General features: G+C 36.9%; 2 protein-coding genes across 2 annotated transcripts in view; one reads left to right on the forward strand and one right to left on the reverse strand.

The window, feature by feature from the left end:
• The window catches only part of LOC145774004 (uncharacterized), a 99,553-nt gene that overhangs the window by 10,387 nt on the left and 61,309 nt on the right, over positions 1-27,857 (reverse strand). The gene's annotated exons all lie outside the window — the stretch shown is intronic.
• Positions 8,192-26,001, forward strand: LOC145774003 (uncharacterized). The gene is made up of 17 exons (XM_082585133.1): positions 8,192-8,317; positions 9,321-9,472; positions 10,579-10,728; positions 13,713-13,928; positions 15,144-15,245; positions 15,658-15,802; positions 16,370-16,480; positions 16,988-17,156; positions 17,490-17,616; positions 18,307-18,449; positions 19,127-19,308; positions 20,887-21,015; positions 21,497-21,613; positions 21,837-22,055; positions 22,903-23,048; positions 23,493-23,708; positions 24,328-26,001. Exons 1-17 carry the CDS (start codon positions 8,208-8,210, stop codon positions 24,411-24,413), a joined length of 2,520 nt encoding a protein of 839 aa, XP_082441259.1. The 5' UTR covers positions 8,192-8,207; the 3' UTR covers positions 24,414-26,001.

The following is a 27,857-nucleotide window of genomic DNA, read 5'->3' on the forward strand; positions in this document are numbered from 1 at the left end:
GTCTGCAGTCCATACATTATGCATGAACTCGATCAACACTGAAAGGAAGCGTCGGAAAGCTAAAGCTTGAAACACTGCAAGTTTGGAAGGTCGTGATAATTTCTGCCATAGTCAAAGCATAAAACATGTTTAAGATCGTTTTCAGTCTTGTTATTCATCTGGTACAACCAGGGCCGGATTAAGGTTTTGGTGGGCCTGGGGCTAGGCTATATGGTAATCTGAGGCCTATTTTTCATTCCCCTCATTGTACCAATCAGAATTTAATTGAAATAACAAAATTATACCCGAACAACACATTCAAATGACATATTTTCTGGATTTAGACAAAGCAAAACTGTTAATAACATCATCGGTGTCTATTTTATCCAAAATTTTGTTTTCAATAAAGAGTATAGCTAAGGAATGCAGCCTTTTCTGGCCGATGAATGAACGCAGTTGATGCTTTACTCTTTGAAGCATTGAAAATGGGTGCAGAAAAATGTATCATCTCTTCAGGATGTGATTCTTCTAGAATCTAGATCATCTGGGTAATAGTGAAGCCATGTTTTAGCACTCTCTTCAATTTTACAGTTAGACATGGTGTTTAATTCCGCCAGAAACGAAAATCTTATTTGAAGACGATCGTATGCTGCAATTGGGATTTCATACACAAAATAATTTGGTCAATGATTGGCAAATATGAGTCTACTTTGAATCTGCTCGATGGATCAAGTGATGTGTCTTCAGATCCACCTTCGCTATCCAAGCATACTTTTCTTCTCTTCTTTCTTGAAATTTCTTCAATATGATGATGACAGTCACTTACTATACCCTTTTCTTCAAATTCTTGAAATTGGGATCTTAATGTTTGAGCAAAGTCATGCAAACCAATTTTTTTGCTTTATTCAAAGTAATTTTGCTATCCTGCAGCGTTGGCTAGTTTTATGAAACTGTTCCATTATGCACGACCATAACTCAATTAAAATCCCGGTTTCAAGCTTTTCCGTTGACAAGATAAACCCCTTAGCTGTTTCTTGAGTCTGGATTGTTCGTCATTGTCATTATAGATTGCTTTCAAGACTTGAAGAACTGCTTGATAACCTTTTCTTAGAGCATGTAGGCTATAGCGTCATATCGTGTGCCTCCCAACGTGTATCAAACGGTACCCGGTCATTTGGTCGACAGGACGTTTGGTCGACAGACATTTGGTCGACAGGACGTTTGGTCGACAGGACGTTAGGTCGACAGAACGATTTATTTTAGGGTTAGGGTTAGTTAACTAACCATAACCCTAATCTAACCCTGACTCTAACCCTAACCCTAACCCAAAAATGAATCGTTCTGTCGACCTAACGTCCTGTCGACCAAACGTCCTGTCGACCAAACGTACTGTCGACCAAATGTCTGTCGACCAAACGACCGTGCACCGTATCAAACAAAGGTTTAATTGTTGGCAAATGAGTTAAAAACCACTGGTTTACACAGTTAGCATTCGTTCTATGATTTCCGTCCTTTATTCTTTCGATCCTGATAATAAGCATGCCAGTTGCTCTTAGTAAGTTGTTATCGGTGGGCCTATTTTTTTGGTGGGCCTGGGGCTGCAGCCCCATCAGCCCCCGCCTTAATCCGGCCCTGGGTACAACGTAACCTTGAACATCCAATAAAAAGCCAAGAGCCCAGGAGCTTCAAGAAGCCCCATTTATTTTTTGGACGTATAGAGTGTTGTCATTTAATCTATTTCTTTTTTTGAGACAACTCCTTTTTTTTCGGATAAATGACCAAAATCACATGATAACTTGACAGTAGCCTATTATTTTTCACTTAGATATTTCTTGTTTCAAGAGTATTTTTAGAGGTATATTATTTAGGGATTTGGATTCGTGCTCACTGGATCTCAATTTTCTACTCAACGGTCCTAAGCAATTTTATTAGCAACCTTGAATAAATTTAAAATGTTTCTGAAATAACTTGATAATATTGAAATATTTTGTTTTTACAAAAAAGTCTTTATCGTCGTTTCATTTTGTCTGTTCCAATTCAGCTAGAAAGTTATTCTCGTTTATTCAGACTATATTTTGAGTCAAAAGTAGTTTGTTGCATTGCACCAACTTAGCTGCCAATGGGCCCGGCTCAGTTATGGACATCATAGTATGGTACAAAAATATGCTTTGGCTTCTACATGGAATAAGACAAAATAATATTATCATAAAGAAACTTGTGTTACTTGCATATAGCCTAATAACAATCTGTAATAGATTTTGGCTTTTATAGGCTGGTCTAACTCTATTATTAGGCCTACCCTATGTATATTATAATATAATATATTATATTATTATATTATATTAATTATTATATTATAATACATAATATAATATATATTATATTATTATTATAATATAATATATTATATTATAATACTATATTATAGTATACTGCGCAGTAAGCTAACTACAGCATAACTTAAAGACGTTTACAAACTTGTCAATTGATGTTTGAACAATTGGTCCAGCCTAATTTACATTCACCAGAGTACAAGAATGAACTTGACGCTTGAAATATTTGTTTTTAGATATCCCTCCTTTTGTGGCCAACGAGAGTGCATCGAATGCTTCAGGTATGAACCATTTATAACTTCATTCAAACAGAATTTTTTTTTAAATGTTTACTTCGAAGTACATGTAGGCTCCTGCTTGCATTTTGTCACTTTGCTCTGCATTGTGCAAGTGATGAATAGCTTCGTCTCTGCTTCAGGCGGATTCTGTGTCAATTCAAACCTTGTGTAGCAATCCAGACCAGGATTTCCCAAACTTTTTTGGCCACGGACCATTAGTTGGAATAGCTTTTGTCGCGGACCAAATTTCACCTTCAGTTTACAAAAAGCAACAACATTGAATCACATTTATTAACAAAATTGACAACATTGGGACGGATTGGGTTGTATCTTATCGCGAGCTATTGGTGACTAGTGAACTCGCAAGTAGAGATCAATGTCATTGTCAAATCTTTGACAATGCCCCTGGTCTACTGCACAATGCTTGTGTCAGAATCCACAGACCACTGTAAGGGATTTAATTGGGAAATCCTGGTCCAACTTGCTTAACAGTGTTGTTATACGCCGCCAAATAAATTCTCCTACAATTGTATTGATAATTCCCCATTCATAAAAGATCCTGTCCTGATTCTGTTCATTTACAATGTTCTTATGAAAATTTTCGCTTCTTGGCAACGTGTATGCCCAGTCCTTAATCCTTTAGAAACATAAGGTTACTAAATTATAAATGACATGTCAATGTAATTTTGAACTCGGTTTAGGAATTTTAGATCATGGAGGTACAAAATTAAATCCGCTTTTGGCTTATTCACAGCACTAAAACTAGATCGGTTACATTTTTTCCTAATTTACACATAATGTACTTTTTATGGGTTACATAAGAGGAGGGAAGTTAGTTTTAAAGCAAGTTAGTGCTTTTTGTTGAAAGCTAGCGAGTTGTGAAGCGTAAAAATTGGCAATTGACCATTCTAATGTTGCTGGAAAAGCGGAGCTGCGCTCGTCCCGCAATGTAATGTCCCTAAACTCGGGTGCAGACTCCACGGTGCAACTATAGTTCACTATATGTCCACTGAAACTATAGTTCACGCCATGTCATCTATTGGCTACATATGAAGAATAAAATATGGTAAGCTCGTGAATAATGTTATTAGGTATAGGCTACCCTGCCAATTTTCAACGATTCTGTGAACATCTCTGATTAGGGATGAGCATAAAACGAGTATAGTTTGCAAGAACAAGAGAATAAAAAGAGAGATTAACGTTTGAGAAAGTGGTCTTTATATTCTTTCGTTTTCGTAAATCAGACTTGTTTTTATCTTACTCCTTTTCTTAAATCTATGACCAAAGTCTAGCTTTTACCGGTGTCCACCAGTTGCTTTTTCTTTCCGGTACCAGTATCCCAAAGTTTCCCCAATTAATTTTTTTGTTTTTCACAACACTGAAAGCATTTGAATCTGTGCAATGCACAATTTGTCATTCTTAATTATACATTTTACGTTTTGACACAAAAGAAGTCGCGCGACTGTGTTTTCTGAAAGTTCACATTATGAATATAACACAAAATTGAAGAACACACAAATTTGGTGACTCTGTTACAAGTTGTTAATCTGATGTTGGGACTGCAGCCAAGGTTACCAACGTGAAACTCAGCCAAGATATCTGCAGACGTGCTTGAGTAATAGGTGTTCAAACGACTTTCATTACATGAAAGCGTTTTATTTGTCTTCCATTATTGAACCTTTCAGAGATTTCCTGTTTCCATGCACAAATTCAAACGAATTCAGACACATGACACATGCCATGACACAGGTAGACATTGCCAAGCTCTGCATGTATAACGTTCGACCATCACAGACTGATCGTTTTTTGCATTGATTTAACGTCTGCAAAAGTCAAATCAATGTAAAAAAAAGGTTGGTTTGCTGGGTGGGAATATGACTGACAGTGATACAAAGAAAACTGCAATAGGAAGAACAGGCTGATTTGACTTATTTCGTCAGGTCGCCATTAAGCGAACTTAATTAACCTGATAAATTGAAATGTCAGTAGATACATTAGAGTTTGATCTTCAAATGCACAAGCTTTTTCGGCCCGGAGCGTAAATGTTTTTCTCATACATTACAAAAGTGGAATTATTAGCATTTGTTGCTGTCAACAGCAGTTACATCAGCTCATATAAAAAACATACTCATTCTTATTTATATGTACTCCATGAAACTAAGACATTAATGCGCAATCCAAAGCCTTATGTTGCTTGGACAAACTCAAATCACTTCGTGCTGAAAATGAAGCCATTTTTTTCAAAAACAGTTTTATTTGTATTTTTTCACCAAAAACTTTCAAAGAATTAGAGATTCATGGCGACTTATCCAAGCAGGCCTTACCAACGTGCAAGACTGACTGAACGTTAAGCTGCTACGTTTGGTATCATTTAGATTCGCCACTTGCTGAGCAAACTATATGTTGTTAGCCTGAGTAGTAAGCCATATTTCGCTCATTAGTTTCTGCTATGGGAATTTCCTTGTAATATGGACTGTTTGGAAAGTTTGCTTTCGTTGCATCCAAATATATTAACATAAGGTTTGGCTCTAGTGTTGCTGAACGAGGAATTTTGTTATCAGTTAAATGAAATTTCACAGGCGTTAAGGGCGAAATTTGAATTGGAGCTGGCTGCAAAATATTATTAAAGTAGGGAGAGATCAATTTTTTTAGACATCACCTGGAAATTGTCGGAAAAATACTCCTAAAAAACTCGTTTTTTTTTCGAGATCACTCTCAGCTTTGATAAACCAGAAAGTCGTTGGGGAGAAGAGAATGCGTTTGGGAAATTTGCGCAGCAGCAGTGGAGAAGTTTATCCGTCGACTTCCGACAACACTTTTCGGTGCACAATTGGACGGCGCACTTTTAGTGTGGTTGATTAAGTTTAAACGCTTTCACTACAGATATGTCTGGGTTTTATAGGAACCTGCTCCATACACTCACCGATTTACTGCGCGGATGGAGTTGGCTGTGTGAAAAGAGTACACGAATTCTGCGACGGAGTAAAACATTGCAGGTAGGCTTAATGTTTTTGCAAACCTTTGAAAAAATGATGTTGTAGATTTGCTGGTGTTTTAACAAAAATTCGCAATGAAGTTAGATATCGATCGAAAATTAACATTCATTGATAAAACTCTGATACAATGAAACCATGACAATTAAAGGGATGAGGGGAATGTTTGAAAACGATATTGTAACTTAAGCAATTCTTTTGTGTATGATTAAACTTTAAAAGGCATTGAGTTAAATGATAATACTCGAAATAGACGAAAATGGCAGACTGCCGCAAGTCTTTGTAAATCTGGAAAGTATCAAGGTTTTAGCCATGGGCTCGAGTAGCAATCGCCTGCGCCAAATTGTATTTTGCTTCCACCAAAATGGGTTTTCATTGATATTGCAGTAGGCTACAACGTTTTAGTGACATTGCATAACATGTTGAATGAAGTTTTATAAATGTTTGGCTGCATTCAACAGCTCTATTTTTAAACAAACCATTTGTTTCAAATTTTAAAATATTTTCCCATTAATTGTGACTTGTGTTCTCCTAAAATTTTGTTTCTAGCTGCGTCGCTGTAGTAGCCTATAGAAAAGTTATCCTGGTGGACAGACCATGACTTACCGAAATGTTTGGCGACATAGGCCAATCTACCGATTCATCTAACCATGTAAAAGTACTTATAGCAGTGATTTGTGATCTAAGGTCGGTAAAACCTTTTAAAGAAGTCGAGTCCGTAATTACATTGATTTTAGGGAAAATATTTAATCAATTATTAAAAACAATGAATTAGAGACATTTTAAGTAATACGGTATTGCAAACAATTTCACTCAGGGTCTTTTTGGACATTTAAGACTTCGGAAGCTTGATACGTCTTTGAAAGGGTTTGTATCAGCGAAAAGCTTAAGAGCCATTGCTGACACAGCGCGGTTTTAATTCTAGTTTCTTTGCGCAACTTCTAAAGTGAACCGTGTCGTATCGGATAGCTTCCTGTGCAAAACTCGTCAGTGAAACCGTCAATATGTTTTTAGTCATAACATTTGTTCAGTGGTTATAACTTTAGAACACAAGTAGCCTTAAGCCAGTTTGTTCAGCAAGCCGAACAAAAAAGAACTTAAAAATTTGAACGGAAAAGCTTTGCGTAGTTTTCATTGCAGAGTTAACACGAAATGTTTCATCCATCGGTATTCTCGTTCTTTTACTAAAATGTCGTTTTAATAAACACACCAGTCTACCATACATGACCAGTATCATTGACGGGGGGGGGGGGGAGACGGGAGTTCAGGGGTACTTTTAGACCCGGGCCCGGGGGTAATTTAGGAGCTTGTAATCTTTCCATGGGTCCCCGAAACTGGAAAAAACCAGAACATATTCTTTGGATATTGTTGCAGTTTTCTTAGATGTGTCTTGATTTTGGGGCCTGAGGTCTCAGTGATACCGGGCCCGAACTATCCTTTCAGCGGCCCTGTGCTTGACGGTTGTGCATAACACTATTCTAAGGCTACTATGTAGCCTATGTATTTTAAAAGATGTTTGTATGATGTTTTTTTTTCACTAAAGTGATGGAAGTGATGAAGAACCTTACAACCCTCACGTTCATGATCAACTGGGCGGCGTCGACTGCCATGTGCTCATTGGAGAAAATATAAGAAATTGCTATTTGCCAAAAGAATACATCTGTGATAATGAAGTTGATTGCACATTGGGTATAGTAAATAGGGTATACTGCTGTGATTTTTATGTAATAAAACTATGGGATTGATCTCGTTATTTGACTAGTCTTGAATGTAACAACATGCACTCGTATGTTTAATAGTGTGTAAGAACAGCTAATCAAAGACTATAGCTTCTCTCCAGTAGTCTGTTAGGCCCTAATATTTAGGATAATCCGGGAACCATCCTTGAGGTAAGGTGAGGACTGAGGAACCATCGACGTCTTGAAGAAGCTCAAATGAAGAAGAAGCGTGCATATTAAATTGTGGAACCATGGCCACCTGGAGATGCGGCCTGATTTGTCACATTTTGCAGATTTTGATTACAGCTACTGCTTGACTGACATTTTTTGAGATGTTTTTACTTTTTGCGGTTTCCTAATGACATAAAACTTTTTTGTTGCCTTGGGGAAGCAGTAGCAAATGAGAAAAAGTAAGTTGAAAAACGCAAAATCAGACTGTTATTGAAAATTAACAGTCTGACTAAAATCTTCGAAATCAAAATTTCTTTGTTTTTTAACATGTGAGAATGTTAAAACCTATTGTGTCATCTGGAGAAAAGAATAAAGAAAGCGTAAAAATCTAAAGTTTAGAAAAATTTATTTAAACGTTCGCTCAAAGATAGAAAAACCTGGAAATTTCTGCAAAATGTGACAAATCAGGCCGTATCTTTAGATGGCCATGGTGGAACGTATTAGTAAAAAGGGTTCTTTCCAAAACGAAATTTTTCAGTGGTTTGATTTGACCATATAAGCTACACTCTCAGACAGCAAAATTCGTCGTGTTTGCATCGATTCAGCGTCTGCAGACATCAGACTGTAGACGTTGAATCAATCCAAAAATGACGGATTTTGCTGTCTGGGTTGTGAAATACTCCACTTCTACGTTGTTGCTTAGGAACGGATGAGTGTGATTGTGATCATTCCTTGATGTGTGATAGCTCTCCATACAGTAAGGTTGGTCGACAATGCATTTCAAGAGTCGACTTTTGCGACAATGTCTACGATTGCTTTGACTACTCGGATGAAAAAAAGTACAGGTAAAATAAAGTTTTTGCACTCACAAAGATTAATTGCAAAATTTCAATAGAATTGTTCTGATGTCATTATAAAAAATGAAGTTACTGTACTGACGAGGCTTTATTACAAAATAATAATCATAGACTTTCAAACTTCTGAAAATCATTCAGTGTTACCCAGCTAGCAAAATCACGGCTATATTATGTGAAAAGCTGTTACGCTAATGTGATCACATTGATTGAGCGTTGTTTTTACGTGCATATGTTTAAACTAAAGCTTACTTCAAAGATCGTGCTGATTTATCATACCACGCCACGATTACTTTAATATGTGATTTGTCCATGTGGGTATTGACCAAAACGAAGTGTGGACGCTCTTCAGTTGAGTTTTTTTTAACATGGTATCCGCATCAGCTTGCCGCTTGACGTCGACATTATTACCACAAGTTTGTGGAACTGGCATTACTTTGCAAACACTCGTAAACAAACTGTGAAACGAATTTTCTCTACCAAGTTTGTTCTTGTCAAAGCATATTTAATTTTCGGACAGCAAAAGTGGACAAGAATTGCCAGCCGTGTGTCATTGTGAAAGTCTTGAAACATATTCAGGACGCAACCCATGATAGCAACACAATATAGAGCAGTAATAGATCACGTGATGTTGGAACATAAGCTTCTGTTGAGGCGGGGCAGCTGCCTTTTTTTTACAAAGCGAAGGCCATGCGATACATGCGCTGAATCAATTGCAAAATTTTGTTTAAAAATTCAAAGTATTTTTGTATTGAATATGCTTAAGTCCTGATGATTAGTAATTCCATAAATTCAGCGTTCTGATTCTTGCGTATTTCGAACTCGCGACAAAACGAAGTTGCTTTTATTTCGAAACGAAATGAAATATTTTACTAAAATTAGTTTATTGGAAGCGAGATCAAGACAGAAAATGTTGCGTCAAAATGAAATCGTTTTGTTTTGTTTCCAATAACTCTTCTTCTCTCACTGACACGCCTTTGTTTTCTGTTTTCAGCCCTGGAGCGTCGGGTTACCAATGTGCTGTCAGCAAAACAAGAGAGACGACCTTCTGTATGCTTCCTACGCAACACACTTGTGATGGGGTACAGGATTGCGATTATGGAACTGACGAGTGCTTCTGTAATGGATCAAATCTAATCATTGATTGTACGCTTCGCTATAAGTAACTAATCAAAACTACTTTTGAAGCTTTTATTCGTCAACGTGTGCTTCAATCGCGTTGGTCTGGTAATTATCATTTTTGTATGAGTTGGTGTAATCTTCGATTGTTTACTGACAATTGTAAAGTTTAATTTTAGATTCTCTACTGCAAAAAAGGCTCCATGGCATTTGACTTAGGCCACTAGTTACAGTAATATCGCATTGAAGATTAAAATTCTTCTTTTTGGACATAAATTATGTAATTTTTGTTTGTTAAATCCACGCTTACGCCTGGTGATTGAAGATTTAGATTAAGTGGACGAGAAGGCAAGGAAACCAATCTTCGTGTCCACATTCAGGCATGCCTTTAAGTGTCTTACCAAAGACACAACTGCATGCTGAGCGGTGTCGAACCGCCGCCTTTTCGAACGTCGTTCCACGGCTCTCACATCTCGGCAATGCAGTAGTAATAAGGTACAAGTAGACCTCGCTCTGCTCCAATGGCAAACAGCATCTTTCTCTTCAATTCGTTGAGAACTTAATCGCAGATCATATCTTTAACGACTATGTCCTCTTTTTTCCATCAAATGAAGAAGGTCTGAATGTCCAGATAATGAGAGCAAAGAAAGGCTGTTCTTCGTTAATCCGTAGCTGTACAAGTGTACAACTGTACATGTAGTCAAAGGAAACGTGAAAAAAAATATGAGTCTCAATCCAGATGCTCAATCGACGACAATTATTAGGCTCCATGAACGGCCATTCCAATATATATGGCAACAACATACTGGATGATTTGTTGCAGCAATTAGTTACGTTGATTTTTTTTTGATATTTTTACCTGCATGTATTGAAAACATATGTTGTAGTTATAGGCTATTCACTCAGTAAAAAAGATATCACCACTACATTCTGCATATCCCACTATGACTTTGCCTACAGTGGCACAACTAGGCTACCTTGTACAACAATACAGTTCCAGCAGCTGGTCATGATGACAGAACGTCAAGATTAAAATTTCCAATTCAATTTGTTTTGATGCTAAAATTGTCTACGCTTTTTAATCTAATCTTTGACGCTACATCTTCTAAGTCCATGCAATTTTTTCACTAAAGCTTATTCCAATGGCCGTTGCTTTCAATGCTTGGACGAAACACTTGTCATCTCCCAACGACAGCTTTGCGACGGGATGTTTCATTGTCGAGATCTCTCAGATGAATGCTTGTGCTCCGATAAACCCGATATTTGTGATCAAATTTGCAAAAGTAAGCAGGCTTTATTTTAGTGATTATTGAAATAGTTATTCTTGAATTGAGAAAGCTTCTATGAGAGCTTAACTCTGGGAGTTTCGCATCCTTGTAGAGGCTTTAATGCAGGCCTGGTCACCGAATTTGATAGAGTAAAGTTTCTGATTGTTGAAGTATTGTTGTCTGTGAATTATTCCATCCAATAGGTGCCGGTGAATGAAGAACAGGCCTTGAAATGCGTTGCTCAAGCGCACACTCCGAGAGTTAAACCAATTAACGCCGCTCAATCTTACAGTTTTTTTTTAATATATCCGCAAGATACGTAAGATATATTTAAATTGTACAGTACGGTAGTTTAATCTAGATGAGCAATTAAGTCACAACCAGTGATTTTTAAACTTACTGATCTGATAGCTCCCTTTTGCTTGGCTGAAATGATGGAGGATTTATTTCAATTTTTAACACAAAGAAAGTGAAAAAGGAACTTACAAAACCATCAGTTGTTTATTGTCACTTTGTTGTTTATTGGTACTTCGACGTTTGCATAGCCATAAACCATTCGCATTTATAGGTATTTTTGTCTTTCAACAGCCATTATTGCAACAAAATAGTCCTTGGTAGCTTCAATATACATTTTTATAGTTTCGTAGCTCAACTTGTTCATCTGTTTTGCTATCAAAGTAAGTTTCAATGGTTGTGTAGGGTTATTTGGGGTCATTGAAACTGAAAATGACATTGTTTTTTCGAATGCCTCTAGTATTTTGATTATTATGATGTTGCTTCAAACAAGTGCTCAGAACACTCAAAATTTTGACAATAGTGTCCCTCTATGCTTCAATCTTGATTGACTTTTATCTTCCTCTTTAGGTATGTTTTCCGTACATCATTCTTGTAGTTTTGAAGTAATTTGTTAAAAACGACAATTCTTATTATAGGAAGCCATGCAAAACGCAACTTAGACACGTTTCATGTTATCATTAAGTAACAACTTCACAAGTAAACCTTAGATAAGAGATTTTGTAACATAACAATTAATGGAGTCAGAACATCAACACCATTCATAGCAATGATTATGAAACACAAAATATCATGCAATTTTTATAGATTTTCTTTCACCAAACCCCAAACCTAAAACTTCAACTTTGGGAAAACATCTGTTCTACCAATTTTAGTAGTTTTCGGCGTCTCGGTGTCCAAGCAGGTTATGTGTGAATAAAACATATGTTGCCAAGTAACAGACTCCTTGTTTGTCAAAGACTGTAGAACAGAGCATAGTCTACATCTTTTATAAATTTGTGTTTCAAATACCATAAAATGCTTGCTTTTAGATTTTAGATAATCAAAACAGGAAGTAATACCCGGGTAGTACAATTTAGTATAGTTCAAGCAATTTCACTTAAGACAGCCTTTCTGAAACATCAAATCATATGGCTAGGGATGGTAGAAAATCTATTGCTCCTACAGTACATATGGCATTCAAAGTTTTGTTGATCATGTTTCTGTCTTCATCAGCTCTCATCCTAATGTCGATTGGGCCGCACTGCTTCTTTTCACGCGCTTGACTGTCTTACAAGCAGATAAAAGACATAGCTTTATTGGGTTCAATCTCTTTGGCGGGTACTTAAGTACGGTTTGTTTTTATTACTTTCAAATCTAGTTTTATTAATTTTCTATGTACACAGATAAGTATTAATGAAAGTCATCATCTGGTTTCTTTGATACAGTTTTGAAGTTGTATGCTACTTTTCTTTGAGGTTTTTGAATGGTCGCTGGGGAAAGGTGCATATCTATGAAATACAGTACATAACTGCAGACAGGACGTCACTGTTTCGACCTCAAGGTCTCAGTCATCAGTGCAGTAAACATACGCCAGATTTGCACGCATTATTATTATATAAGTAATTCAGCGTAGTGATTTTTCCATTTGTGGTACACAAGGACATTTAGATACTTTCACCCACCTTGCCAGAGTGCTCAAACTGCTGGAGCGGTGACCTATGCACAATACAACAGCAAGGTGTCTGCTAGCAGAGTGTTCAATTGGCGAACCAAAAGCATGAAATATATGTTTTAAACTTTGTTTGATAGCCAATCTGCCGATGTATGGTACCCAATCTTGAACTCCGTAATACGCTACATTCGCTCATTTTCAGAGAAAGCTCATGTAAAGTGGCTACTGGCAAGCTGTTGTTGGATAAAAGCTAGAAGCATTTTTCTTTCATAGGCATAAGCTTTCACTCCAACGAAGATTTTGTTTTCTAATCTAGGGACATTTTCTGCAGCTTTTTTTGGCATGTTCTGACATAATTTGATCGGTCTTTCCTGTTTGACTCAATGTGGAAAGCATTGAACTGCGGTAATTTAAAAAAAGCTTTTATTGCGATTACTGAAGAAGTTTTCCACCTCATCATAAGTTATTTTTCTGATGAGGGCAGAAAGTATTGCCGAAAACGTTCGAACTTATGTAGTTATCTTTAATTTTATGCATTGTTTTGAAGTTATGCAATTCAATCCTATCAAGTTGCTATCAATTATTTATCTGTCTTCATAAAACGTAGGCTACCAATGAATATGTTAGGTGAATCACCAATTTAGTGATTCAAGCAAATAAAGTTGATCCTACCCTACATCATTAACAACCTATTTCGCTATTGGTGGAATCTTTAAAAAAAATTGTATTTACATATATTTTAATGGTTTAATAATAACTGACGATAATTATTGGATCAATTGGTTTATTTTAAGGTTTTTGGAGAGTAACAATTTTACTTTAATCTGCTCAGAATGGATTTTGCTTAACATTGAGTACTCTTTTTGTAGTGTTGATAAGCTTTACTGTATAAATAAAGATTTAAATTTATTTCAGAAAAAAAAAATATTACATGACAAAACTTAAGCTAGCCTTCGTAGTTACACAACCATGCATGTAAGAATAGATATTGTTAGGCTATCATAGGCTTAACATTGAGTATACTCTAACGTTGAGAACTTTATTCAACCAGTTAATCAAGACTGTGGAGCTTGTGAAGTTGGCCAGTTGCTTTGTAAAAAGGAAAACAAAACCGCTTCTGCCATGTGTCTGGACAAAAGTGCGGTTTGCGACGGGTCTTACGACTGCCCACTTGCGGACGATGAATTAAGCTGCAATGTGGACTTTACTGACTTGTTCAATTGCTCTGACGGATCCATGTATATCCCAAAACGCCAACAATGCGACAGTAAGTGCTGGTAATCAAAATAATGTTATCGTTTCTATTGTATTAAAATGGGTATCATATCATCGCGCCAGTTCAGCCTACTTAGCTTGTCAGTTAAATTTTTCTTCACTTTTTTTGACTAGTAATTTCAAAATAATGTTGCATGCATTTAAAGCACGTTTGTAACATGCTGTGTACCTCAGATAAACTATTCTCTATTTCAGGCCAAAATTAAGCCTATTTATGTCAGTTAAGATTGTTAAATTTTCCTCTGAAAAGAACACTTAAACATGCAGTAGTGTCAAGAGCCAGTGGCCAGTGTTAAACGTTCTGGCCCAAGGTGGAATGTAGTGTATTCTTTAAGTCAGACTTTGCGCTGAAAAATAAAATATCAGCATTTTTGTTAGCTGCATGGCTGAATGGTGATAGGCTACTGCCAGCCTGATGCTGCAAAGGTTCTCCAGTAAAGAGCGCTGTGATGTGTTGGCGAGTCATTTTAATACTTGAAGGTGGACACGAGCATCAACTTCTTTGTTTTCTTTTTCTTTCAACTCTAATCTTTGTCCATTAGGAATGATCTTGCATCTTAAATTATGAACACTTACATGAACGTTTGCTTTTAATGCTTAAAACATAGAAGTCTGTAACATGAAGTAGAACAATGAAGCAATTACTAACTAAGCGTATGAGTTTATATACAGTATATGACTGGTAAAAACTGTTAATAAATTATAAGCAACAAAAGTTTAATGGTTTTTTCTATGCTACTAATTTCAATGTCGTAAGCACAATAAGTAAATGCTTATCTACTCATACTTACCTACTCATCAAGTATACATCCTTGTTTTGTTATCTTTTTCTCGGACTGACAAAGCCTTGATAGGTTATCCCTGGTAGTTTCGCATACTTGTAGAGGCTCTTGATGCAGGGCCTGTTCCCGAGATTGACAGAGTGAAGTTTCCGATTGTTGAAATGTTGTTGCCAGAAAATTATTCCATCCATTAGTTGCCGCTGAATAGAGAGCAGTCCTTGGAATGCGTTGCTTAAGCGCACACCCCAAGAACCGAACCAGTGCCGCGTGATCTCGAGTCGAACGCTGAACCATTGAGTTAACGGGCGGGGTAAAGCCTATTAACTACCAGTTTAATAAGACTGCAACAAACTGTGTTAATAAGTAACCAATAGGCAACACGTTGTTTCATATGCAATGTCTTTGATGATATTTATATTCAATAGGAAGATTTGACTGCCCTGATCATTCAGATGAGATGAATTGCTCTAAATTATTCTTCGAGTGCTATCCAGAATCTGTCTACGACAATCCCATCAGAGAAGGAGGTAAGTTATATTTAAATGTATACTGACGTAGGTATGACAAGCGATCTTCCCTTGCAAGTAATTTTTGTCTTGGTGATCTGACATGGTTTAACAATTTTGGCAACACACTTAAGATTAGGTTCACAAACAGCAGATCATTCACCAATGAAGCAAATTGGCCGATTAAGTAGCTTAATTTTCGGATTATTATTTTTTTTGTTATGCACCGACTGTGATCTGTTCAATAGAAGATCGGATTATTGATCCCCAGATAAATTTTGTGCAAATTGATCCTCGATTGGTCAATCAAACGATTAACATGGGACAGCAAAGCAAGCTCTTTACACAAACGTTTATTTCAGCAATCGGAATTGTTTTCACTGCACTTACGCTTTTAGGAAATGAATTTGAATCGAGATATCTTTCTTCTCAGCTTATAGCCACGCCAGGCCTCGGTATACTGAAAAGTGCAACCGGATACCAGATTGTGAAGATCTTGAGGATGAATGCAACGCCACACTCTGCGGTGACTCTTTGCCGAAGTATTGCGATTTGGTGACCGGAACAACTGGGTTCATGTAAGCTACGACTTGTTTTGGTTGCTTTCTAAAACGACTGCCCAATTATCAGGGCAGTCCCAGTTGATGCCCTCCTTGAAAAAACATATGATCTTTTGAGTCGTTCGAGATTTAGTTTTGTTTCACTGTATGTTTGAAAGTTTATTCCTAGCCATCTCAGAAGAAAGGCGTTAGGTTGGCGTTTCGAGACATTAAGTAATTACGCATAATCAACGATAACGCGACTTCTTTCTTTTCGCTTGTGGTACATGGCCGTTGAGAGGATAATTTGAGCTCGGGATCAATGAGATTCTAGGGCCCCACATTAAGACACGACTAAGAAAAAGGCACTACATCCAACGTATACAACGTAGTTTCTTCAAGTTACTGGACCCTTGGAAAAGTATTGGATCACTAAAATCACTCCTGGACCGGGCCCAAAAGTACCCCCTGGACATCCCTGTCAACGCTACTGAGTTTAAATTAAATTGTTTTGACCCCATCCTACAGGCTACGTTAAAAATCATAAGCCAATTTATAATCTAAGTTTCTTGAACGTTACTGTTATAATTAACATTTTTTTCTCAGATGTCCCGATTCCTTATCAGCATTGATAGGATCTCAAATATGTGACGGATATCCAACCTGTGATGAAAATTCTCCTGAAACATCTGCGGATGAGTTTTACTGCGAACATAGGTAAGATCAGCGTGTGTAAATTCTAAAAAAAGAAAATGAAATTGCAAAAAATTGATTTATTTATGAATCAATTCGCAACAAAGTTGTGGTTGCCTGCAAATTCTATCAGACTGCTGGGGCAAATTTAGAGGATGTCAAATTTTTATAAAGATTATATTTTCAATAGCCCTTTTTATTCATTGAGACAAATTGAAAACTATCCGTCTGAAGCACTCTACTCGAAGACTCAGCTTGTAAAAAGATCAGTTTAAAAACTTCAACAAACATATTCCATTTGTTAAAAGACGAATGGTTTCAACCTTGTCGTCATATGTTTCTCAGAAGTCGAGTGTTGCGAAAATTGACAGCAATAGACACCGGTGTTTCCCCCTTAAAGTTGGGCTCGTCAGTACCGTCAGTACTCGTCAGTACTCGAGACTCTCATTGATTCATGCCACAGAGTTATCGACCGCTGCTTTTTTCAGTCAATTCTAAACCATGTCATCATGTTTTCTAAACATTTCCTAGAATCTACTGCCAGGACAGAGGAGCTTCTCACCTACCAATCCACATTGATGTGTCATCTAAATGTGACGCCATTTCTGATTGCTTTGATGAAAGCGATGAATTGAACTGCTCTTTGGATACCCACTTTTACTGCAACGGTGGCTTTCCCAAATATCTCCCAAAGAGCAAGGTAAAGTGTCAATTGAACTTATTAGCGTTTGGCATTTCTTACGCAGATTAATTGTAGTCCTGCTCAGTATCATCGTCTAGGGTTAATTTTATAATGACAAATTATTTTTAAGCTAGTGCATTTTTGACTAAGACTTATTCTATGTCAGTCTAATTTTTTCAGAGCATTTACATTTCCAGCTGAAAAAATGTGTAGGCTTAGAGTGTTTTAGACTTATTAAGAGCACATTTCTGTAATACTTGAGCCATTACGAAGTTGATTTAAATGCATTTGTGTCAACCAAAATGACTGTATCTTAAAATCTGTCATTTGCAAATTTTAATGCAATTATAGGTTTGCAATGGAGTCCAAGACTGTATGGGCGGGGAAGACGAATGCCAAGAATGTTCCGACAGTCCGTTTTCTTCCGATAGTTTCCTCATCAATTCCTATGTTCTTCAAGTGTTTATTTGGATAATAGGTAAAGTGTGAGGTGTGCAAGGTAGTAGGCAAGGTGTCAGTAAAACGACGGCCCAAAATTCAGAAACTAGATTCATGTTTAGCAAACGTTTTGAAAACTATATTGATTCTACCTTGGTAGGCTACGGTAAGTACAGTTGTCCCAGTATTAAGCCCAATTTGGCCCGGTCCGGAATTACTGAATGTAGGCCTATAGAAGTAGCAGAAAATCGTCTCCGCTTAATAAGCCCAAAGTCGTCTGGTTCCGAGGTGGACTTAAGCGGGGACTATTGTATCTTGAAATGATACAATTTGAGTTGTAGCAATGACGGTAGAAACATTAAAGTTTTCAGAAGTTTTGATGGACGTGAGCGCAATTTGGTTTTTACATTTGAGGTTGAGCTATGCATCTGTCAGTCAGGTCGACCAAGCATTTCAACCATTTAGGTGCTAGTTTCAAGATAAAGTTTTTCCTTTTTTCGCAATGCCTAACTTTTTTTGACCAACGTTACTGGGGTCTGGGGAACTTTCCTTTGGAAAAAAATGACCTATTTTTTTTGGGGGGGGGGCTACTTTATGGATCACATGGTGATATTTTTTGAGAAACTTAATATACCTCATTACATGACGTTATGACACACTGTTGACTAGAGAAGACTTGTAACTTATCTTTTTTTATTCAGCTGCATCTGTAGTTTATTTGTTGTCACAGGTTTATTTGCGGTGGTGGGAAATATTGGAGTAATAGCTCACAACACGTGGCAAATGTGGTCAAAAGGGGAGAGGATGAGTAAAATCTCTTTCAACCACAGAATGCTCGTCATCAGCTTGGGATTAGCAGACTTGCTTTTGGGGGTAGATTGAACATCTTACTTAGTAGCTTACACTAATTTATTGAAGTGGGCCATAGCCTATTAGTAATTTTAATAAGTTGTGAGTAGCCTATACTATAGTTATTATTTGTTGTTATGCTAAATTATCTGATGCTGATAGCAGCCGTACTTTTTTGAGTCGTATTTGCAATTGGTTATAGCCTATGTAGTTTTTAAATATTTAGTTTTCAAATATGCCACAAAAGCTCAACTTTACTTTATGCAAACGCGAAACCAATTTTGATCTCTTGTTTATAATCCTCAGTGCTCGTATTTTTTTGATATTGACATGCAAAAGCATAGACCGGTATAGGTATCGAACCGACAACTACATGCTTACCCTAGACTTCCTTCTTAAATTTGCCCAAAGTAAATAGCCTAATGCTGTTGCAAATGCATGGTCACTGTACGCTTTTGATAGTCATTTACATTTTACACGACGAGTGCATTTTGCTCAACATGCGATGTAATTTCGTACAGTAGGCTATCAAGATATTTTATGATAGCTTCATTAACCAGCGATATTATAACTTTTTTAAATAATGGGTTTAACAGCCCTGTGTTTGTATACTAAACAGAAAGAAACATCATTTTTTGTTGTTGTTGATTACTAGTTTAAAATTAAGTGAATCCATTAATGAAGGAATATGTGTTTTATAGCTATATCTGATTAGCTTGGGCGTTGCCAATGCTAGATACAGTGGAAGTTACTGCAGACATGACATTCAGTGGAGGACGAGCTATTCATGTGAAGCAATGGGCGTCATGGCGGTCATCAGTACAGAGTGCTCCATTTTTCTCCTTGTAACCATGGCGACCATGCGTTTCTGCCTCGTCACATGGTACGTCAGATATCAATTAGATTCACTCAAAATTACGCTTCCACTTACGCTTCCACTTGACGAAATGTGAACTTGCTTGCTTTCTACTGTGTGGTGTCCATGTGCACTCTCGATGTGTCGCCTCTCACGCGATTTTTGACAAAATTTAACGCCGTGTGGAAGAGAGTGGCAATTGTACAAATTTACTCGGTTGGTTTTGTCAGCTTCTTCTTAATTGACATTTTTGACATTTTGGCTTCAGGGCCTAGACCTAGAACCTATTTTACCATTCTAAATTAGTGGTGTTTCCCGAACTAAATCGAGTCGCTAATACAAAGCAGCCAGTCTTTGGTTTCATATTTCAAGAGATACAGACGTTCGGCTGTATTTGGTGGATAGTAGATGGTGCAACAGTTGATGATATGGTCTGCGGTCTGTTCCTCAACACCACACTATCAGCAAGAGGAAGATACCACTCGTCCTCAGTGCGCGAGTGAGCAGATAGCTTGTAGCCTACATCAATTCAAAAAAGATAAAACGGACTCGATTTCGCTTTGGTGGAGGCAAGAGTAATCTGACCAATGGAAAGCCAAGTGTACAGATTAGGTCCTTTTCAACATCACATTTCGCGTCCAAAATATGGAACCAAATATACAAATCAGCAATATAAAATATGCATTGGTATGATCTAATTTTAATGGTCAAAACTTTCACTGAATTAGGCTAACATGAAAGTACAAAACAACTATTTGCACAATCAAGCATAGAACTGGCTGTCATTCGAGCATTGTGCAGTGTGAACGCCACAAAAAATTGTTTCGTCATCGAATAATGTCAACAATTTGCCCTGCTTCTGAATATGTCTATATTATATTTATTATATATATCCAGTGATGTACGCGCATACAAAAAATATTGACGCCGTCAGCGTTAACGCAAACGTTCGAAAAACCATACGCCGTATGCGTCAACGTAACTTGTAAAAAAAGTTGGCGGCGTCAGCGCATACACTAGCGTAAAGTAATTTTGTTTGCTAGGTGCCAAACATTCACACGGTACAAACCACTCGAAACAAACAAGTTTTATTTTGAATTTCCACGAAGAAACACAAGCATCTGAAAGTGTTCATCTGACATTTTGCTGTGTGTTGATTCCAATATGTCTTTGCCCATTGAAAACATTCTTTCAACTGCAGCGCTGGAAGGTATTGGCGTGTTGTAGCGAAAAAAAGACATTAAAAAGTATGCGTTGACGCTATGCGCTAAAAAACCGCGAAAACTTTACGGTGTAGCCTCAAGCGCAAACTATCCAAACAAATGTGGCCGCAAGCGTTAGCGTAAACAAAAAGTCTACGCCGCAAGTATGCGGCGTATACGTACATCTCTGCAAATATATGCTAGTAAAGTGACTTCAGCTCAGTCTCTCGCCATTTTACAAAACTTGTACAGTACCGGTAGTTAGCCTACTTCACTAGGAGCATCAAACATGCAAAACTTTTTAGTTTTCCTACAATTTCTCAATTTTTATTTTCTTGCTCTGATAGTAAAAAACGTCAAATTTTCTTAAACAGTTTTCTCAAAATGTACGGTTTTTTTTCAGGCCCTTCAATACCTTTCTGAAAAGCCGTTACATCGTGGCATTAATTCTGTTTTGTTGGGTTTTGGCTATCACTCTTGCAACATTACCTCTTACAGAGAATCTAACGGACTACTTTTTATCAGAGGTTTGGTAAGTAAACTGCCTTTTTTACCTTGCGTTGGCCCAACTCATTCACCCCAAAGTAACCTTACTTTGACCCTAATCATAAAACCAACCTTGCTTTGACCTAAATCATCGAAACTAACCTTGGCCCAACTTATCAAATGAAAAGTAAGCTTACCTTGACCAAAATTATCGAACCTGATTTTCTTCTTTAGCCAAACTAATCGAACGTTGATAGCAGTGATGAGATGCGTTTCTCAAGCGCACGCTCCGAGAGCCGAACCAGCGTCGCTGGATCTTAAGTGTGATGCGTAACCACTGAGCTAAAGGGGCAGGTTGACTTCACTCAACTTCACTGCCTTCATTTATTTTTGTAAACACCTTGGAACCAAAGCTACTTGAGGCGCCACCACCAAAATGTTTTTTCTTGATGCTCGATTGGTCCTATGGCACCGCTGTACCGCAAGGGATCAGTTGCCGATTATTTTGACAGTTGTAACATTTACAGGTACCAAAACAATCCATTTTTAACCTTTGCCACCAGACAAAAGATTGAAGACTTGACCACATCATTGTGGAGCTTACAAAACAGCAGTGCTAACGTGTTTTCAAAGAATCTCAATGGGTAAGCATACGACAAAGCCTGTTCCTTAGTGCTTTCATATCAAATTTTGTTGGCTTTATTGCAGTGGAATAAACGTTGTAGGCCTGCAGGATGGGCAGGGAGTGGTGTGTTCCCCAGAGATTTATAAAATTTAAAGATGGAAGTAATTCATTAACAGCATTCTCTTAATCTTTTAAATCGAACTGTAGACAACTTATTGTAAGTGGTATTTTTTAATTTATAGGTCTTTAAGCTGGAAGAGCATGGTAGAAACGATATCCCGGTTAAATAATACCTACGTACCTAATCTTTACTTTGGATATTATTCTGCACACGGAGTGTGTCTACCTCGGATATTTCCGGATCCATCCAGGGACAGTTCCTGGGGATTTTCCTTCTTTATTGTCACTCTCAACTTCACTGCCTTCATCTACATGCTTGGAGTATACATTGCCATTTACAAGTAGGCTATTATTGTCTTATTAACATATAACTTGCTATTAACAGGGATACAGCTACGGGGTGCTTGGAGGGAGGCAATATCCCCCAAACTTCTAGTTTACCCCCCAAAAAAATATTTTTTAATAATATTGCAACGTTTTATTACCATTAGGCCTCTAGTTTATCTTAAATGACGGTTGCTCCCCCCCCCCAACAGTTGCTTTTGCCCCTCCTACAATTGTCTTTCTAGCTATGTCACCGGCTATTAATAAGCGTCGATTGGATTGGATTTGAATGATAAGGCACAAACATTTGGATAGGATGCTGCAACAATGACTGCTCTGTATAGCGTACAGTCTTTGTTGTGTATTCCAGTCAAAGTACATCTTTGCTGTACATTGATACGTTCCTATTAATTAGGCCACTCGGTGCATTAAACGTGTGAAAAAAAAAAATGTTATTAAACAGTTTAAAATAATTCAACAAAACTTTATAACAAACCTGTTATTAAACTAGCAAGACTTTAAAAAGGGCTTATAGGCTGCTCATAAGAAAATAGTACGTCACTTTGTTTGGGAAGCAGTTTTCAAAAACTTACATGAACTACACCGTATACTAGTTCCACCACCTGTTTCTGTAGGATCGTTTTGTGCAGCAGTTTTAGAATAACATGCTTCGGTTGAATATATTTCTGAGATGCATTAACACGAGTAACACAAAGACACCGTTATGGTTAGCGAATCGCAACTGCTCACTGCACTATATAGTGAGTGCTCAGCCTTGTGCTGATGGCCGGGAAGAACGCTTTTTTCTTCACAAGAGCAACTCATTGAGTTTTTCTCATGTTTATTATTTGGATCACGTTACAGAATTACAACTCAAAGAAGTCGTAATGCTGGCCGTACCAATAATGATGTGGCAAGTGTGCATCTTCAACGCAAAATCAGCAGGATCATATTCACTAACTTCTGCTGCTGGATTCCTATATGCATTATGGCCTTTATCAGTTCTGCTGGTGAGATGATATTGAATAATGAATAAAGCCCGCCGTAGTTAATGTGTAATATTCAAATACACATCAACAAACCTTCCCAATTTATTCAAGACACAGGAAAAGTAAAACACCAAAAAATAAGATACGTTAATTATTGTGCAAGTTGCGTAAGTCCAGTTTAATGTGTTGCTACTTTAAATGAGCGCTTTAAATTAGAAGTTAGCCAACGAAAGAAGATTGTAGTTGTTTCCTCAGAACATGAAATTATCAGAAAATGTATTAACACAAATCTGCGTAATTTGGCATCTGTATCTAATCACTAGCACATCAGTTGCCTATCATTTATCATGATAAGCTAAGTTCCAACATCTACAACATAGTTAATCACCACACGCGTTTTCATCACTTTATTATGTTTTGTTTAACCTAAAAGACGTTTTTTAACTTGGTCTTACGATTTTGTAGGGTGGGTTTTGTCTTCAGAAGCGTATGCTGTGGCTGCCATTGTTCTGTTACCAATAAACTGCGCTTTTAATCCTCTGTTGTATTCGGATTTACCTGAAGTCATAGGGACGGCTGTTCTTACTAAGACAAAATGTGGAACATGGTTAAAAACAAAACGCCTGTTTGACGCTGATGAAGGGGAAAGAGACCAACAGAGACAGAATACATCATATACGAGTGAGTTCTAAAATTTAAAATGTGAATTGAAACAATTAAAACTGAGTTTCATCATGACTTAGCCATTGGCCTTTTTCATTCAAAAATTTTCAAAATTGCACAAAGCCGTTCGACTTTGACACGTTCAAATTTACTGGGAAATTAGAAAATAAGTAAAATTAACTTACTGAAATATCCATTTTCGTGCAGTTTCGCATTGTGTAGAATGTCAAGCCTTTGTTAAATCATTGACACAGGTTTGCTTTCTAAACTGTCAGTTGGAATTTTTTGCTTTATAATTTCTTCAAATGCTTCTTTTTTTTCAAAATGAATCAATCAACTTCTGTAACCGACCAACTAACGAAGTATCAAAGCTATTCCATTCGTTAGAGGCACTGGATAAAGACTAGAGAGCTTTCCTTGGTGTGGCAGGCTCACACTGAAAGCAAAGGCATCGTTGCTTCGATATTATTATACCGTACTTTATTTAAGAATCCGATGTACTGATAAAGGTATCGGGGTAATTGCTTTTGGATGTATATAGCTACAACTTTATCAAATATTGTTTGTCACGTAAGAAATATGTCAATACATGCAGACTATCATGACGTAGCTTTCATTTACTTTTCACGCTCAGCAGGCAAAGAGACCAGATGCACAAAGCTTGTAACCTGCCTCAGCGCAACGCCAAAAGGTCTTTCTATGGAAATGGAAACAAGAAAATGAAGAGACGATTTGGATGCACTTTTTCAGACTTGTTAAACTTTATTATTATTTGCTTTTCTAATTCGTTTATAGTTTCTCTTGTGTGGATTGAACGTTTTGATATGAATTAAAAACAACTGAACTGAACATCACAAGCACAAACAAATGGCGACTACAGTCAGAAGTTGCTCGAAAAAGAAAAGAATAAAATATTTTAATAGGCTTTTTGTATTTTGCCTGCACTACGAATAACTTGATGATGCAATTGTTTTATAAAAACACTAACCCCAGCTGTTTTCCTGAAAGGGCCACTGGTTTCAGTGACGTTAAAATTTAGTCAATATCTCGAGGTCTCCACATAAAAATATGAATGCAGCCCTGTTGCATGCAGCTCGATAATTTAGCTACTTCATAAATGCAGTACTGAACAACTACTCTCAATTTGGTAAATAATGACATGATAAACGGTGGATCATGAATTCAATGTTATTTGATTTAGGCCTAGCTGTAAACTGCGCATTTCACGACTTAATGCGGTTTTGATCAATGGAAAAGTACGCTTGCTTTGCTGTTGTGAACGCTTCAAGAAATTTTATAGTTTGATGAAAGTTTCTTGTTATTTAAGTTAAACAATGTGGACATACCATTCGGAACGCAACTATTGCTTTTCTTCGTAAATCGGTTGACTTTAAGGTTGGATACACCAACAAGGGATTTTTTAAGCCGCCGATTAAGATAGCCGTCTGATTGAATAATCGAGAATCTGTTTGTGCGAAAATTATCAATAAATCAGTAATTTTGATCAGTGGATTACTGTTGGGTTATATAACAAAATTAGTTAGCGACACAAGCTGGCTAATCAATAGGTTACCTCAATGGATGAATAATTCACAATTGGAGCGTCCAACCCTTAAAATGCTTTTTTTTTAAATCTATATTTAACATAATAAAAGTTGCTGACACTTCTATGAAACCTTAATTTATTGATACGTTTTGCATAACTTACTTTGAAGTAGTTATTGCGTGAATTGTACCCAGTGTTTCATGGCCACCTGGAGATGCGCCTGATTTGTCACATTTTGCAGATTTTGATTACAGCTACTGCTAGTGTTTGACTGACATTTTCTGAGATTTTTTTTACTTTTTGCTGTCTCCTAATGATATAAAAGCTTTTTGTTGCCTTGGGGAAGCAATAGCAAATGAAAAAAAGTAAGTTGAAAAATGCTTAATCAGACTGTTATTGAAAAATTAACAGTCTGACGAAAATCTTCGAAATCAAATTTTCTTTGTGTTTTCAACATGTGAGGATGTTAAAACCTATTGTGTCATCTGGGGAAAACAGTAAAGAAAGCGTAATAATATAATTTTTAGAAAAATTTATTTAAACATTCGCCCAAAGTTAGAAAAATCTGGAAATTTCTGCAAAATGTGACAAATCAGGCCGTATCTTTAAGTAGCCATGAGTGTTTTTACCTGCAACGATGTTGTTTTGCAAAATCAAATTATATTTGTTTGTACTATTTTCTCTGAGGTGAAGACGACAATGAACACGATAAACTGGCATGAGATACGCGTCACGTGATCAAGATTCGTCATCTCTGAAAAGTTTGAGAACGACACTTCAAGCAAACTGCTGTTTAAGACCTTTTTAACTTGTATAGGCATAGGTTTGTTTGGTTTATGCAAGGGTAACTAACTCCGTCATCCTGAGAACACCAAAAATTCTCGGAGCTTTACCGGAACTATGCTTCTAACTGTATGCTACTGCTATCATGATTTTGTATAGGGTTAGAAGCAGCGTAATTTCGAAATCCGAAAGACCGATTGTCATTGTTTTGTTTCACAGATACATTGCAGTCGGCTTAGGTCTTGTTGTTCTTCTACCAAATTAGCCTACAGTAACCAGAAGATCCAAAAAAAGAAATTATAAATAGATGCCTAATGAACAGTCTTATTTTGCATGTCAACATTTTGCTATAGTTTCATTAGAGATTAGGTCATATTATTTTTGTAACTTATGCAATCGCAGCAAAATTGTAAATTTTCTGAAAGTACATCTAACCTTAACTCTGTAACGAACAAAAGGTAAAGAGTAAACCTTTGTGATATGAAGAGTTCTATTTCCAATTTTAAATGGTTTTTGTTGCCTTGTGAAAGCAGTAAAAATGGAAAAAGTTAAGCTAAAAAATGTTTAACTCGACTGTTAGCAAATGGGTATCAGAGCGACTAAAATTTTCTCGTTAAAATTGTCTTCTTTGTTTCCAAACCTTGTGATGTTGAAACTTATTGTGTCACCCAGGGAAGGAAGCAAAAAAGATGCAAAACTAGATTTAAAAAAAATTCACACAGTTTACCAAAGGTAGCCAAAATTTGGAAAAGTCTTGCAGAATGTAAAAAAAAAAACAGACCGTGTCTCTAAATCTAGATAGTCATGGCTTAGGAAAACTGCAAAGTATTCACGGGCTAACCAAATCTGACAGATATTTTTTCTTGTTTTATTATTGCGTCTGTTGTTGCTGTAACCTTTTCTTCATAGACCAATGGGCTATTTACCCAAAAAGATATAAAAGATTTTTCAAACGGTTCTAGTTGCATTTTACTTGCTTGCGAAACCTGTCCTCTTTTTAGAAGATGAAAATGTGGTAGGCCTATGTTTGGCTCCCCCATTGACTTGCAAATGCGGCGATAGAACAATCTGCTGACCATGTCATTCTTGAATGTTCCATTTACGAGGCACAAAATGGAATGCATGGTATAGCAGCACTGGACAAAGCTACACTCACCTGGCTTTTCATCACCTGCCCTGAAATCTGAACAACCCTGTCTCATACAAAAGAAGAAGTTAAAAAAGAAAGTATTGACTCTCTGATTTTTGTAATGCTTATTTCTCGATCTTTTAAACCTGAAACTAAAATTAGATTTTTGTGCAAAGAAAAAAACAAACGTCGTACTTTCGGTTAGGTGAAGATATACAATATAATTATGTTCATAATTTGAAAAGCACATTTGCTGGCTTACACGAGCAAACGAAACTCAGCAAGTTCTTTCAAAAAAACTTGGATTGTTGTTGGTTTTTACTGGAAATGAAATCATTCCATTAAAATTGAGAACGAATGTGTAGCAGAATAAACGGGAACATTGCTTTTCTGTTGTGCGTTCTTCAGTTTAATTAATTACACTGTCGTTGTGCCGCATTCTTTCATTTCCACTGCGTTTCCTTTCATTATACTGAACCTACTGTTTTAGCTATACGGTACGTCATAACTTTAGGTGTGTTCGACAATTCCTTGCTAGCCTACCTCATTTTTCATGACATTAGAAGCTTGGATAATTTGTTTGTGAGTTTTTGGAAAGTTTACTGGACTTTGTGTATGTCTAGCAGGAATGCAATGAACAACTTGTCAGAGACTTTGTTAGTCCGAGGATAAATGTTCAAACCAACCAACCGATGCAATGTGACAACCT

Source organism: Aplidium turbinatum, chromosome 7, assembly GCF_918807975.1.
Source record: "Aplidium turbinatum chromosome 7, kaAplTurb1.1, whole genome shotgun sequence".
NCBI lineage: Eukaryota > Metazoa > Chordata > Ascidiacea > Aplousobranchia > Polyclinidae > Aplidium > Aplidium turbinatum.